The sequence below is a fragment of the Eubalaena glacialis genome, chromosome 17 (genome assembly GCF_028564815.1).
Source record: "Eubalaena glacialis isolate mEubGla1 chromosome 17, mEubGla1.1.hap2.+ XY, whole genome shotgun sequence".
In the NCBI taxonomy this organism is placed as follows: domain Eukaryota; kingdom Metazoa; phylum Chordata; class Mammalia; order Artiodactyla; family Balaenidae; genus Eubalaena; species Eubalaena glacialis.
In genome coordinates, this window is record NC_083732.1 from 89,156,975 (window position 1) to 89,171,110 (window position 14,136).

General features: G+C 63.3%; 3 protein-coding genes across 5 annotated transcripts; 1 reads left to right on the forward strand and 2 right to left on the reverse strand.

The window, feature by feature from the left end:
- Positions 1-562: 562 nt before the first annotated feature.
- Positions 563-2,043, reverse strand: TMEM276 (transmembrane protein 276). The gene is made up of 2 exons (XM_061171418.1): positions 1,509-2,043; positions 563-1,343 (listed from the first exon to the last, which is right to left on the reverse strand). Exons 1-2 carry the CDS (start codon positions 1,599-1,601, stop codon positions 858-860), a joined length of 579 nt encoding a protein of 192 aa, XP_061027401.1. The 5' UTR covers positions 1,602-2,043; the 3' UTR covers positions 563-857.
- A 720-nt stretch (positions 2,044-2,763) lies between these two features.
- On the forward strand, positions 2,764-10,123 carry KIFC2 (kinesin family member C2). 3 transcript variants are annotated; one of them, XM_061171983.1, is made up of 18 exons: positions 2,764-3,144; positions 3,312-3,393; positions 3,575-3,726; positions 4,192-4,330; positions 4,466-4,590; positions 4,681-4,746; positions 4,835-4,963; positions 5,392-5,475; positions 5,591-5,705; positions 5,784-5,893; positions 6,283-6,391; positions 6,502-6,659; positions 8,328-8,432; positions 8,515-8,636; positions 8,733-8,856; positions 8,961-9,090; positions 9,176-9,432; positions 9,518-10,123. In XM_061171983.1, the coding sequence occupies exons 1-18, from the start codon at positions 2,977-2,979 to the stop codon at positions 9,770-9,772; spliced, it is 2,430 nt and encodes an 809-aa protein (XP_061027966.1). In that variant the 5' UTR covers positions 2,764-2,976; the 3' UTR covers positions 9,773-10,123. The 3 variants fall into 3 exon arrangements, with proteins under 3 accessions (XP_061027966.1, XP_061027967.1, XP_061027968.1); XM_061171984.1 differs by having other exon boundaries at positions 2,764-3,075; XM_061171985.1 differs by lacking the exon at positions 9,176-9,432 and having other exon boundaries at positions 9,518-9,673.
- Positions 10,124-10,637: 514 nt separating this feature from the next.
- On the reverse strand, positions 10,638-12,133 carry FOXH1 (forkhead box H1). Its single transcript, XM_061172144.1, has 3 exons — positions 11,945-12,133; positions 11,546-11,650; positions 10,638-11,441 (listed from the first exon to the last, which is right to left on the reverse strand). The coding sequence occupies exons 1-3, from the start codon at positions 12,116-12,118 to the stop codon at positions 10,638-10,640; spliced, it is 1,083 nt and encodes a 360-aa protein (XP_061028127.1). The 5' UTR covers positions 12,119-12,133.
- Between the last annotated feature and the right edge of the window lie 2,003 nt (positions 12,134-14,136).

Sequence of the window (14,136 nt, forward strand, 5' to 3'; positions counted from 1 at the left end):
GGGAAGAGATGTGCTTCCACAGGACGCGAGTGCAGGAACTCCCCAAGGGAGGACTCTGGACCCGGAACTAACCCACCGCTCTGCCCAATCCCGTTTCATAACCCTGGGGTTGGGAGCTGAAGAGGGGTCCGCTGAGGAAAGCGAGGGTCTTAGGAAATCAGGACTTGCCTTGCACAGGCCGGTGGACAAACGGGTAGAGGTCGAGTCAGCCCTGGGAGGGGATGTACATTTCTGGGAACAGCTGTGGTACGGCCCTCCCCTGCCCCCACACCAGCCGGCGGCCGGTTAAGGTCACTGCCCCATAGGGCCACCAGCCAGACCTTGCAAGGATATTCAGAACTCCACCGTGTTCCAGGAGAGCAAGGGCTCCTGTATCTTCTCAGTCCAGGGGCCCTCCTGACAAAGGTGCCGGCAGGCCAAGTTGAGTGAGGCCCCCAGGGTTGGTTCCAGCGCATTGCCTTCCTTTGCTCAGGGAAACCAGTTGCTGCCCTGGCAGCCTCAGAAAGCTCACTGGAGGATCTCTCAATCCGACTCAAGAATAGGCAGAGTCCATATTCCTGCTAAATCCCTAAGGTTTATTGGAGACCAAGCCTCTCTCTGGATCCACAACTATGGCCTGCCCAGAATCAGGCCCCAAAACATGCCCGGGACCCAGTCCCCCTCATTTTGGTCTAGGCAAGTCCTCACACTGCGCTAGAGAAGGAGATAGTGCCCAGACTCTGCCCCCTGACCAGTCACTGCCGCAAGCTGGCTTCAGTTGAAGGAGAGTCTCTCCCTAGAGGAGGAGGCCCTAGGAGCAGGCCTATGAGGGGAAAGTGATAGCCAGGGCAGAAGCCTCGCCTTGCTGTCCCCAGCCATCACCCCCACTGCAGGCGCTGTGTGTGCAGGGCCCGGTGGTAGGCCCAGCTGCCTCCGGCCAGGGCCCAGCGACAGACGTCCTCCTTCGGCAGCAGCAGCAGTCTGTCCTCCTCCAGCCGGCTCAGGAGGCCTGCGGCGCCGAGCATCACCCCCCCCCACATTCCATAAGTGTTGGTCGTGAAAACAGCCACAATGAGGATGGTCACTGCGACCACCAGCACCACTGCCTGCCCAGCCACAGAGCGGCCCTCAGCACCAAGGTGCTCACCAGCCACTGCCAGCACCATGCCTCCTCCCAGGAGCAGGTTGGCGGAGGAGCAGTCCCCATTCACCCAGTGGAAATCGAAGGCCAGGAGGGGCAGGCCAATGACAGTGGCCACCCAGGCTCCAGCAAGACAGTCTTCATCTGTGCCCAGCCCTGGGGCCAGCATGGTGGCAGCAGCCAGGGCCTGGAGCAGGAAGCCAGCAGCGGCCCCTCGATTTGCCTGTCAACACAGGGAAGGGAGATGTGGGAAAAAGAGGCCAGGACCTCCCTTTAAACAGGGAAGGGTCTGAAGGTCTCACAGAAGTCGGGCCCCCACACTTACCTCCCACCACCCTCTAGGGATTTGGGAGTGGGCTACGCCCCTGCCCGGCCCCAGTGTACTCACCTGGGCAGTGCTCAGGGCTGCATGCAGAGACACTGATCCCAGCGCCAGGTGGGACAGGGCGGAGCTCCACTCGCGCCCTGGCCTGGGGGCCATGACACCTCGGGCGGTAGTGAGTTTGAGGGAACGGGAAAGGGATCCTCAACTTTGGAGAAGAACGTAGAAGCCGGCGACAGGGGGCCCTAGGGGTGTCTCTCCAGAATTCCCAGGTTCCAGAACCCCATTTCTAAATATTGTTATGGGCTCACTCGAAACTCGCAGGAGCCCTGAGGCCACTGGACACAACGTTGGGGAAGAAGAACCTAAATCCGCCGGGAAAAGACGGTGCGGGGCCTGGACTGGGTGGGCGTTAGCTCTGGCGTCCTGGAACCCAAGTCGGCGCAGGGCTCTGCGCTCGGGGAGGCGCCGTCCTCGGAACCCGGCCCGGAAAGAGCGACGGCGCAGGCACTCAGAGACCGCTGAGCTCCGCGACCCCCGCGCAGCGGCGAGCGAGAGGCCTAAATCAGCCCACCGCGCCGCCCTCTGGCTGCCGCTCCGCCTCCCGCGCCGGGTGTGCGACAGTCCCGCGCCAACCAACGAGAGGAGCGGAGGCTAGAGCGGCCGGGGGGGGCGGGGCCGGGGCGTCGCGGGCGTGGAGGAGAGCAAGACTGGGTTGTAAGAGTGGGCGGGGCGAGGAGGAGGGGGTCTCTGCTTGGTACTGGACGCACACGCCCGCTGGTTTGGGGGGCGGGAAGGGGCTCGAGGAAGGAGCCATGAGGGGAGGGGCGGGGTTGGAGGAAGGGGCGGGGTTGGAGGAAGGGGCGGGGCGGGGCGGGGTTGGAGGAAGGGTCGATGAGGGGAAGGGCCGAGGAAAGGGTGGCGAGAGGAGGGGCTTCTAGGGGAGGGTCTGAGGAAGGAGTGGTGAGGGAGGGGTCGGGGAGGGGGAGAGGGATTGGAGGAAGGTGCTGTGAGGAGAGGGGCATTGAGGGGAGGGGTTGGAAGAAGGGGCCGAGGAGGACGTAGGGCGGAGTAGGAGGAAGGGGCGTTAAGGAGAGGGGTTGAGGGGGGGCGGGGCCGGTGAAGGGGCGGGGAGGGGAAGGGTATTGAGGGGAGAGGAGGGGCGGGGCGGTGCGGGGAGGCGTGGGAGGAAGGGGCCGAGAAGGAGCTGGAGGGGAGGGGTCGGAGGAAGGGGCGGGAGGGAAGGGCTGGAGAGGGGAGCGCTTGGTGGAAGCGGCGGTGAGGGGAGGGGCCGAGAAAGGGGCTTGAGGGAAGAAAAGGTTGGACACCTGAGGGCAGAAGGCTCTGAGGGGGTACAGCCGCGCGGGGGTCCTTCGCAGAGGACCCGTAGGGATTCTGGAAGAGGAGGTGTGGGGCCGTGCCGAGGGGGCGGCCGCCAGAGCATGCGCACGGGCTCTGCAGCGGGCGGGCGCGGAGTTGGGGCGCGGGGACGCGGGGCGGCGCGAAGCGGGGCCCTCTGTCGCCCCGCGCTCTCATGTACGCCTTCTACTCGCTGCTCATCTACATCTTCTACAGCCTCTTTCGCAGGGATGGCGGGGCCGCGGCGGCCGCCGACCCTGGGAACCCCGCCCAGGTGAGCGGGGGCGGGCGCAGCTCGGCCGACGACCCCCTTCCGGAGAACGGTTTTGCAGGCCGGCGCTGCGTAGGTCCCGGGGCGCTGACGCAGGGGAGGGGCCGTGCCGAGGACCCCGTCTCTGGTGTTGGAAGCTGAGAGCCCGGCTCCAACCCCTCGGGCTCAGTTCTCGGAGGCAGGGAGCCCAATGGGCTGCCTGGCCTCGCCTCAGGGGCTCCCCCCCGCTCCCTCCCTAGAGTGCCCGCTGCAAGCCCGGGGGTCGCCGCCGCCCCGACCAGCCCACCGCAGAGCTGTGGACCGAGCTGACCGGCCTGGTCGGTAGGTACTGTTGGTGCATCGGTAGTGCTGCGTCTCCCTGGGCAACGAGGGAGCGCCGCCGTCCGAGAGATGCAGGGGGTGCCCGTGCCCTCATTGGGAGGGAGGGAGCTGGCAGGTGCCGGCTAGTGGCCTAGCATCCGACACGTGACCCAGCACGCTTACCCATCCCACTCCCTCGCAGGCTGCTCGGAGTCCGAGGATGGGCCGGGAGGGGCAGCGGAGGGCTGTCCGGCCGAGGTCTCACTGGAAGAGGCTCTCGTGCGTCTTGCGGAGTTCCTCTCAGTCCAGCTGGGGGCGGAAGAGAGCTTCGGGAATTCTGCCGACCTGAGCAAGGTAAGCAGAGTTGAGATTTCTACAGCAACCTGTTCTGTGTTCTCAGGCCTACTGATTTCCATCCATACCCCTGTATCCTCTTCACCCGGCCCCCATCCTTTTCCACTTTTTTTTTTTTTTTTTACAAAGCAGGTAGGCTTTTTTTTTTTTTTTTTTTTTTATTTGTTTTTGACTGTGTTGGGTCTTCGTTTCTGCGCAAGGGCTTTCTCTAGTTGCGGCAAGCGGGGGCCACTCTTCATCGCAGTGCGCGGGCCTCTCACTATCGCGGTCTCTCTTGTTGCGGAGCACAGGCTCCAGACGCGCAGGCTCAGTAGTTGTGGCTCACGGGCCCAGTTGCTCCGCGGCATGTGGGATCTTCCCAGACCAGGGCTAGAACCCGTGTCCCCTGCATTGACAGGCAGATTCTCAACCACTGTGCCACCAGGGAAGCCCCCTTTTCCACTTTGATTTCTATTTCTTTCCCAGCCTGGTGATGTTCCCCCACTGTTGACGGTGACCGGTCAGCTCTTGGCCCTCCTGGCATGGATTCGGAGCCCCAGGGGGAGGCAGGTCCTGCCCCAGGCGACGCAGCCAGCCTCAGGGGTGCAGCCCCCCACTCCTGCTGGTGCGTAAGTAGTGAGTTGAAGAGGGAGTTTGTTCAGGGAGTGACGCCCACCAGAACCCTAGCAGCCAGATGTGAGGTGTCCCTTCCTTCAGGCCAGAGAGCTCTTCTGTCCTAACTGGGTCCACCCCACCCCAGGAACCCCATCCCAAGAAGAAAGCCCTTCCGTTTCACCAAGGGGTGAGGCCCAGGGGCAGCAGCCTCCTCAGTTAGAGGAGGACCAGAGGGCTTGGCAGCGGCTGGAACAGCTCATCCTTGGACAGGTGAGGGGCCCAGGAGGCAGTGGGGGGGTGGGGGGTCTGGGAGGGGGCTGGAAGGAGGCGTTCCACCCGGTGCTCTTTCCTCCTTTCCAGCTGGAAGAGCTGAAGCAGCAGCTGGAACTGCAGGAGAAGGAGCTGGGCCAGCTGCGTGTGGGAGTGGTGAGGCTGCTGGGGTGGGGGCTGGACAAGGGGGACATGAGAGGGTCTCAGCCTCCAGGTGAGTTTTGAGTGCTTCCTTCTCTCCCAGGGGGCGACAGACTCGGAAAAAAGGGTTCAGCATCTGACTCTGGAAAACAAGGCCCTGAAACAGAGCCTGAGCCTTACTCGGGATCTCCTGCTGCACTGGGGCCCCGCCCCCCCCAACAGAGCCTCCCAGGTATCCTACTCCTTAGCTGCTACCGTCCCTGCAGCCCGGGGCTCCTGCACCCTGGTCTCTAGCAACACTGCCTGGGCTTCCTCAGGACCTTGTGCTCGCTGGAGCAGAGGCAGGGAGCCCCCTCTGACCCTTCAGACCTGAGGCCCAGACTGTGGGCGGCAAATGCATGGTAGCCCCGTCAAGGAGACTGATGCCCATGGGAGAATCCCCTTCTTTCAGTCCATAGTTTCTCCCAGTGACTGACTGCAGGAGAGCAGAGAGACTTGGTGAAAGGAGCCCTGCATGGAATTGGGAGGCATGGATGTGTGACCAGCTTTGTGAGCCCCTGTCGACTTGACTTTCTCATCTGTAAAATGGGGCAGCTGGAGTGCCCCTCCCTGAGTTTCCTCCTGGCTCCATAGTTCAGCTGGCCCCCACTCCCCTTGCAGGAGCAGGAGGAGGCAGAGGCACTGCTGGAGCTCCGGGGCCGGCTTCAAGACGCCCAGGACACCACGGAAGCTCTCCGAGTCCAGGTGGGCTCTGGGCCCCGGGGGCTGGGAAGTCTGGGGCTCTGGGCAGGGGGTGTCTGAGGCAGAGCCTGGTAAGTGCCTGTTTCCTCAGTGACAGGGCTGGGGTTGGGTGGGGCAGCTAGGGGTGCAGGAGGCGCAGCTGCAGGGCCTTCGGGGGGCCCTCCGGCAGCTCCAGCAGGAGGCGGAGCAGAACTGCAGGAGGGAGCTGCGGCAGATGCGCGCGCAGCTGGCAGGTGAGGGCTGGGGCTCCGGAGCTCATGGGAGGGCTGTGGGGCCTGGGCTTTCCCTCACAGCAGCCTTCCTGCCCCCAGGACTCCGTGTTCGCATGGCCAGCTTGCGTCAGGGCTGTGGGGACCTCCGAGGACTGGTCAGCACCTTTTCCCAGAGCTGCCAGGGTTCGCTGAGCGAAGCCCGGGGCCAGGTCAGGACCACTCGCTCCCCTCCCTCACACTTGTTCTCTGTACAGCCTCGTCACTGGTCTTCCCTTGGGGAACCCCTGCTCTCCCTTCCTTGCCAGCCCCAGGGTCTTGTCTCGTCTACTGCAAATCTTAGGTTTTGGAACCAGAACAACTGTGTTCTGTGCAAACTGGGGTGACGGTGAATCCCTCACAGGATTGCCAGGAAGCCCACGGTTCTCCTCGGGTTCCTGAGCTCCATCCCAGGCCCACTGAATGATGCCCCAAGGGTCTGAAACCACTGAAAGTTGTGCATCCCCACAGCTGGGGGCCACGTGGTGGATATTGCCCTCAGCACCCCATCCCTTGCTCTCTTCCCACTGCCTTCCCCTTCCTCACTTCTCTGTGTCCCCAGGTATCGTGGGCCCTGGGGGCACTGTCAGCGGGTGGGGCTGGGACTCAGCTCCTGGAGGCACAGCAGGAGCCCCCAACTGGATGCCCAGGGCGGCTGCTGGAGCTCAAGGGTATGGCAGGCTTGGGGAGCAAAGGGCTGGGGCGGCAGAGGTGGGGGACGTGGAGGCTCTCCACGCTTCAGGATCTGGGAGGCAGCCCCCTGACCTGATCTCCACCCCAGGAAACATCCGTGTGCTCTGTCGGCTGAGGCCAGGGACACCCTCCAGCTTGGTGAGCTTAGAGCCCGGCCCGGGTGGCACTGTCACCACCTGCTATCGAGGGCACCAGCGTCGCTTCCGCCTGGACTGGGTCTTCCCTCCACACGCCAGCCAGGAGGAGGTGATGCTCCACCCTTTCACCTGTGTCGCCTGTCACTCAGAGTTCCCTGGAGACCAGAGAAGGCTCCCTGTCTGTCTGCCTTCCCAGGAGAGAGGGCGGCTGGACTCCAGCAGGGAAGGGAAGGGAGCCGGAGGGTCTGGGAGGCAGGACTGGTATTCTAGCTGGGCACCTACTTTCTTTCCAGGGTTTCCGCTTTGCTTCCCCCCACCAAACTCTACAGGCTGGGGGAGACAGACTTTATGGCTTAAACAGGAAGATTAACATTTTCAAAAGTAACTTTGTGCCAGGAAATGAAGGAAAATGAACACGTTTGAGGTGATGGTTACTCAGGGGGCTGTGGAGCATGGCTGGGGTGCTGTTGTTGTTGTGAGGTCAGTACTGTGACCTCCTTCCCGCAGGCTTCACTGGCTGCCCACTCCCCTGGCCCAGGGTCCAGAGATGGTCAGCTCTGAGGGTGGGTAGCTCTCCAAGGGGAGTGGGGGGGCACAGGTGAGCTTCCAACCCCAGCCCCCCGCTGCCTTGTTTCCCGCACACTATCTTCACTGCACACCAACTTGCAACTAGAGCTCAGGAAACAAGGCTGAGAGCTGGGACGGGGTGAGGCGAGGGGCAGAGCTTTCAGAGATCCAGACCTGTGCTGGCCTCACGGGGACAGACTGTGATGAGAGTGCCTGACAGGTACTCCCTCCCCCACTTTTTGGGGCACCGCAGCTGTTTTCCATCTACCTCTATTTACCCCCCATACCACCCCCACCCTGTCTTCAGCCTCCATCCCAACTGCAGCCCTGAACAGGGGTCCCTTGTCTATTGTCTTCTGGGTAGCCTTCCTAGACAGGGTCCTCCAATTCTGGCTGAAAGAGCTAAAGGATTCTGTTACTGGGCTCCCTCACCTGTATTCCCTATCTCTGTCTGCAATAGCGCCCCCAATGCTCCTTTCTAGTCATGGAATCTTAGCAACCTCACTGGCAATTCTGGATTCTGCCCTCGTAGCTGGCAACCAAAATTTCAAAGAGATCTGACAGCCCAGTAGTCACCCGCCACCTTCTGGGCACAAAAGCTGGCCGACAGTGTCACTGCTCGAGAGGCTGCTGCTGGTGTCCAGTTGCCAACAGGACACAAGTCCCAGCTCCATCTCCCCTTCACCTGCCTCTCTGCACCCTCCCAGGGCCCGACTTCCAGGATCCTGGTTGCCCACCAACCTCCACACACGGGACCCTCTGGGTTCATCTTTCACGTGCCAAGTGCTGCACTAGTCCTCTTGGTCCACATTCTCACTTAATCCCTCACAACAGGTGCCACTACAGTCCTCATCTCACAGAGGGCAAGATGAGTGACTTGCCTCCAGTCACACCCAGGGTTTGAACTTGGCCATCAAGCCCAGGGCCTGGGCTCTTGACTGCTACACCCCCAGCCTTCCAAGCAGTCAATCGTCAGGATTCCAATACTCTGCATCGCCTGTTCCTCCTACCTGTCGCGTCCCTTCCCTTCTTTGCCTGGCAAATTCTGGCAAATGCCACCTTCTCCAGGGAGCCTCACCTGTCTGTTGGGAGATCCACTCTTCTACTGTGCTCCCCTAGAGCCAGCCTCCTTCCAGGGGAATCAAGTTTTGTTCACACCTTGCCCCAGGTCCTGGGGCTTAGGGCCCCTCCCAACCCCTCCTACCCCTAGGTCTTCAGGGAGCTGGAGTCGGCTGTGCTGTCCTGCCTCGGAGGCTACAGTGTCTGCATTTTCACCTACGGTCAGACAGGGACGGGAAAGACCTACAGCATGGAGGTGGGAAAGGGGGCAGTCTGGGTGGCTCCTGGGGCCAGGGGCTGGGATGTGAGCCCGATGAGGCACCCCACCCCATCCCCAGGGCCCGCCTGAGGACCCTGGCATAGCTCCTAGGGCGCTGCAGTCACTGTTCCGGGAGATGGGAACAGGGGGACAGCACCACGTGACCCTCAGCATGGTGGAGATCTACAACGAGGCTGTAAGGTCAGGGCCGCAAACAGTGCCTCCTCCCCGCCCCGGGCCCCAACTTCTGGCTCCGCCCCCCCGAAACCCCAACAGAGCCCTCCCCTTTTTCGCCAGGGACCTCCTAGCCCCAGGGCCTCCCCAGCGCCTGGCAGTGAGGCAGGGCCCAGCAGGCGAGGGGGGGATCCAGGTGTCTGGCCTCACCCACTGGGACGTGCCCAATCTGGAGTCGTTGCACCAGGTGAGGCTGCCCGGTGGGGCTGCGCAGTCCTCCAAGCCCCCGCCCTGTACTCCCACCTGGGCCGCGGACGCCGCAGCAAGCCAGCCCTGTCCTCCGTCCTCCAGATGCTGAACCTGGGGAGGAGCAACCGGGCCACCGCCGCCACAGCCATGAACCAGCACAGCTCTCGTTCGCACGCGCTGGTCACGCTGACGCTGCGCACGGCGTCCCCATCAAGCGGTCCCGGCACCGCAGGTATCTCGGCGTCTGAGTCCTGCGGGGGGCTTCGCTGCACCCGAGACCGGGCCTCCCTCCACGCCGGGCTCGCTCGCCTCTGCAGGCACGCTGCACCTAGTGGACCTGGCAGGGTCCGAGCGCGCTTGGAAGGCAGGGGCGGCCGGCACGTCGCATGAAGACCGGGACGGCGCTCAGCGTCTGCGGGAGGCTCGGACCATCAACCGCTCGCTGCTGGCGCTGGGAGGAGTGATGGCCGCGCTGCGGGCCCGCCGGCCACACGTGCCCTTCCGCGACTCGCAGCTCACGCGCCTGCTACAGCCCGCACTGGGCCCCGGTGCCACCGCTGTGCTGCTGCTGCAGGTGGGGCCAGGCGGCCCGGCGGGAGGGTTGTTTGCATGCCAGGCGCCGCCCACCCGGGCCCGCCCACCAGCGCCGCTCCCCGCAGGTCTCCACGCGGCCCGAGGATCTCGGCGAGACCGTGTGCTCGCTCAAGTTCGCTGAGCGAGTGGGGCGAGTGGAGCTGGGGCCTGCTAGGCCCCGCAGGGCCCCGCGCTCCGGCACGCCCTCCTCCCTGAGCACCGACACACCACTCTCTGGGACCCCCTGCACCGCCACGCCCTCGCCCGGCAGCCCTCCAAGCCCCGGCCTGGACAGCGGCTCCAGCTCGGCCCTGGCACCGCCGGAGGACCTGCCTTCGTAGTCCTACCCAAGGAGTCTGGGTCGCGTCTCTGCCGGCAGAGGCAGCAAAGTCCCTATTCCCCCCACGACCTCCTTGATCTCTGGGGGCCTGCTGCCCCCCAGACTCCCAGAGTCCACCCCTTTCTCTCCCGCCCCCAGGAGTGCTCCGCCTGGGGTAATGATCACCCCCCCCACCCCCCACCCCCCCCCTGCCCCGGCCCTTAGCCCTTTGCTTATCACCATCTGCTGTTATCGAGCGGCGCACAGCAGGGGATCCCAGAGCCGCGGAGGCAGACCCTGGCCAAGTGGCCACCAGACTCACTACCCCATCACCAAACATCAGACTTGCATTAAAATGTCGTTTGTTCCTTTACTGTTATCTTCCCCACTACCACCACCAAAACCAGGTAGGGTCTCCATTCTCCGTCCCCTCCCCCCAAAGGTGCTACCTCCTTGCCAGGCAACAGTGGAGGGGGGACAGGACTTAGGGATGGAGCGGCTGGGGCGGTCATTAGGTTTTCCCTCCCCCAGCCCGGAGCCAGGGAGGGGAAGTGACAGATGGTGATGGATGGATGGATGGATGGATAGATGGACAGAGGGCTGGAGAAGGTGGGACCAGGAAGGGGACAGGAAGGGCTACTTCAAGCAGAGCCCTGCTCCTTCCAGCCTTGCCTCTCGGGGTAAGAGAGGCATGACTGACCATCAGGGCTGCGGTGGTGCCCAGCTGGGCCACAGCTCTCCTGGAGTGTCCAATAAACACGCGGACTCTCAGCACGGCTGGTACCTCGTGTCTCAAGGCGGAGCCACACGTACCTTGGTTTCCTCTCAACAGGCCTAAGGGTGGCAGGAGAGGGTGGGAGAGGAAAGCAGCCCCTGCCCTGGGAGCCTCACAGGCTGTACCAGGACAGTAGCCAGCCTGGGGTAGGGGCAGCCAGGTCTCGGGGGTGGCTAACCCACGCATCATAGATGCTTTTGTTGGGTGGCACCCCCTGGAAGAGGGCGTCTAGATCCCAGAGCAGCCTTGGGGGGCCATGGGTTTCAGGGACCACCCCCCAATAGCCTGTGCTGGTTGAGGGGGGGCACCGGGGGCAGGAGGTGGGTGGCAGTGGGGCAAATGGCATCACCACGTTGGGAGTGTAAATGGGCAAATAAGAGGTAGGTAGCTGCCCCCAAAGCGAGGCCCTGTGGCTTCCACCAGGGAGTCCCCCAGGGCCTGGGGTACCCTGCAGTAAGTGGAGGGGCCAAGCTCTGGGTTCAGGGGAGAGGGGCGAGGGCCTGCTGTTTCCCCCCTGGGAAGTCTCCCCTTCTGCTCTCAGGGACCCTGGGAGGGGGCAGGCGGGCCACAGAGGCCTCTCAGAGGAGGGGACTGGAGTGGGTGCCTCTTCCTCCCCTATGCGAACTGAGCCTGACCGACTTGGGCTGCTCGGCAGCGCCCCCTCCCCGGAGTCCCCTAGCAGAGACTTTATGCTGAAGCCCTCGCAGGGCGGCGGCTGGGGACTGGGCGGCCGGTAGGGCCGGCCATGAAGCACATAGGGGCCCAGGTCCTTGGCGAAGGCTCCCCTCGCGCCCCTGCTCTGCCAGCGCCTGCACAGGGCCGTGTTCTGCAGCCGCAGCGCCTCGGCTGGGATCAGGCTCACGTCGACCGCCCAGAAGTTGCCCTTGGCCTGGGGCTTCGCGGGATCTTTGGGCACCTGGTGGAGGAGGGGGGCAGGCTTGGGTGGGGCTGTACGACCCCGGATACTCAGGATTTCCGCCCGCGTCCCGCCCCCAGGCTCCGACCCTCGCCCTGCCCCACCTTGCGGAAGCATCGGTTGGAGGAGAGGTTGTGGCGGATGGAGTCTTTCCAGCCCTCGTAATCGTCCCTGAAGAAGGGGAACACGGCCTGGACCTGACGGATGATCTGAAACCATCGGGCGGGCAGCGGGCGCCGTGAGCCGGGGCGCGTGGGCGGGGGGCCACGCTGCCCCTCCCCTCGCCTCTGCGTGGCCCCCCTCGCCGGGAAGGGGCCTGTCTGAGTGCTTTAGCTCTCTCCCTGGGTGCCCAGGCCGGGACCGGCCCCACTGGCATGGCTGGATAGGGCCAGGTCGGGGTGGAGGCCGGAGCCTGAGCCTCCGAGCAGGGGCCAGGTGGAGGACGCGTCCGGGGACAGGTCCGATCACGGAGTGTGAGGGAGAGCGGGCAGGGATCCTCTCACCTGGGCCAGCTTCAGCCTGCGGGAGGGTGCGGCCTGGATCACCAGGGCGATCATGGCCAAGTAGGTGTAGGGGGGCTTGTCATGCCGCAGGTATCTCTTCTTCCTCCTCTGGGGGGGCTGGGAGGGCGACTCCCCACCGGGGAGCCCCAGGCGGGGGTTGCTGCAGGGCCCCATGCAGAGGAAGCAGGCAACGTGGGCAGGGGTCCGGCCGGGTGGTGGGCGCAGGGCACTGGGGCAGTGTGGTAGTGTAGTGAGGAAGAGCTGGGGCCTGAGGCCAGGCGGGGGCTGGCGGGCCAAGCCCTTTATCATTCGGATGGAAGGGGGAGGGGAGGGGAGGCCAAGGGAGGTAGAAATACGCGGTGGGGGAGGGGAGCGTGCAGAGGGCAGCCACAATTAGTAGGTTTCGGTTAATCTGGGAGGGAGGGGCAGGGAAGATTCCAGTGGGGGCTGCAGGCGGCCACCCAGGCCTCATTCCTCACCCCTGGGCTGCCTTTGGCACCCCCCCTAGAGCTGGAAGGAAAAGCCCTTGGAAGGGGCTTATGACCCACAGTTACTTTATCCCATCTAGATCTCAGGTTCACATTTAACAGATGGGGGAGTGATTGGTCCAAGATGAGCCGCCAAGAAGGGGTGGGTCCTGCCCAGAGTTCAAGGCCAAGCAGCTAGCAGGACTTGGGTGGTGGTCTGGGAGGGCTTCCTAGAGGAAACCTCAGAAATAAAAGAGGGATACAGTTGACTCAAGGGATTTTCCCACAGGCTGCTGCATGGCCCCAGAAGGCTCCCCAGGCCCTGGAGGTCACTTTCCTTCCCTCCTTGGTGCTGGTCAACAGTGGGTCCTGGGAGATGACCATAATAATAGTCCCTCATTATTCCCTGTGCACCTCACTGGTCCTGGGTAAGCTGGACCCCCCTGGCTTGAGAGAACTTCCTGGAAGTGTGTTTGCCTCTCTGCTCCTCTTCTGGTCCTCTGGGTCCAGATACTCTGGAGGTTGTCCCCCGAGGAGGACGCCACTTGGTCCTCTGGGGCACTCAGGCAGTGCCCCTGGGTGGGTGTGCATGGAAGGAGAGGCCTTCTAGCCGTAGGTGTTTACTGGCTACCGCTTGGGGCCAGGCCTTGAGAACACAGCCCTGTGGGTCATGGTGCCTGCCCAGGGGAGCCTGCGAGAACCACTTGGCATCACCCTGGGCAGGAGTGAGGACAGGTGTGTTATGTCTGGGTACACAGGGCTTCCCAGGCAGCCCCAATGCCCTGTGGCTTAGGCTTGCAGGGAGATGCTCCCCAGGCAGGAGGGGGTAGGCCTGAGTGGAGGAGGGGCACTCTGGGAGACAGAGTGGAGGCTGAGCCTGGGGAGGCCTGCAGGGCCAGCACCCCTTGCTCAGCCCTGGCCAGAACTTCTGAGTGCTTTAGCAGGCACAGGACCTGGCCCAAAGGTGCGATTCTGGAAAAATGCATTTGGCAGCTGCCCTGAGACATGGTCCTTCTGGGTCCCAGACACTTCTGTCCCCTGACCTCCTCCCTGGCCATCTAGTCTGTGGCTCTGCCCCTCAAGTCAGTCAGGGCCTGTGCTCTGTACCCTGACCCAAAGCCTGGGTTTCCCCCGGTGAGGACTGGGCAAGTTCGCAAAGGGATTATCAGGCCCAGGACACCAGCAGTGGTGGGGTGTTGCTACTAGGACCCCCAGACCTGAGGAAAGCCACAGAAGCACAGGGAGACACTTTCTATCGCTTCACTCTAAGATTTCGGCTTTTCTTGGGCAGCAGCAGCACCCCTTCCACACACACACCAATTATACCCTTAGAGGGTTGAAAATCTGCAGCCTACAGTGGGTGCCCAGCTCTCACTGAGGTGCTGAGGGAATGGGTGAGTGATGGGTGCAGTGGAGGAGGAAGCCTGGAGCTGAGATGGATGATGTATGTGGGGTACCACACGGCTCCCTCCACTATCTCATACTCTTTCTTCAGACTTCACCTGGCTTCCTCTGGATCCCTATGTCACCTCCTCAACACCTGTCTGTTTCCAGGGCTCTAGCTGAGGGGTCCTTGTGTCTCACCAGGCGACCTATGGCCTCCTAGCTCCACTCGGTCATTAGAGAGGTCTTTTTCTCCAACAGGTCTTAAGTCAGCCCCTCTCCTCCACTGGTCCTCCTGTGCTTCCAGGATAAAGCCCAGCTCTTGGTTTGGCGTTCAAGGCT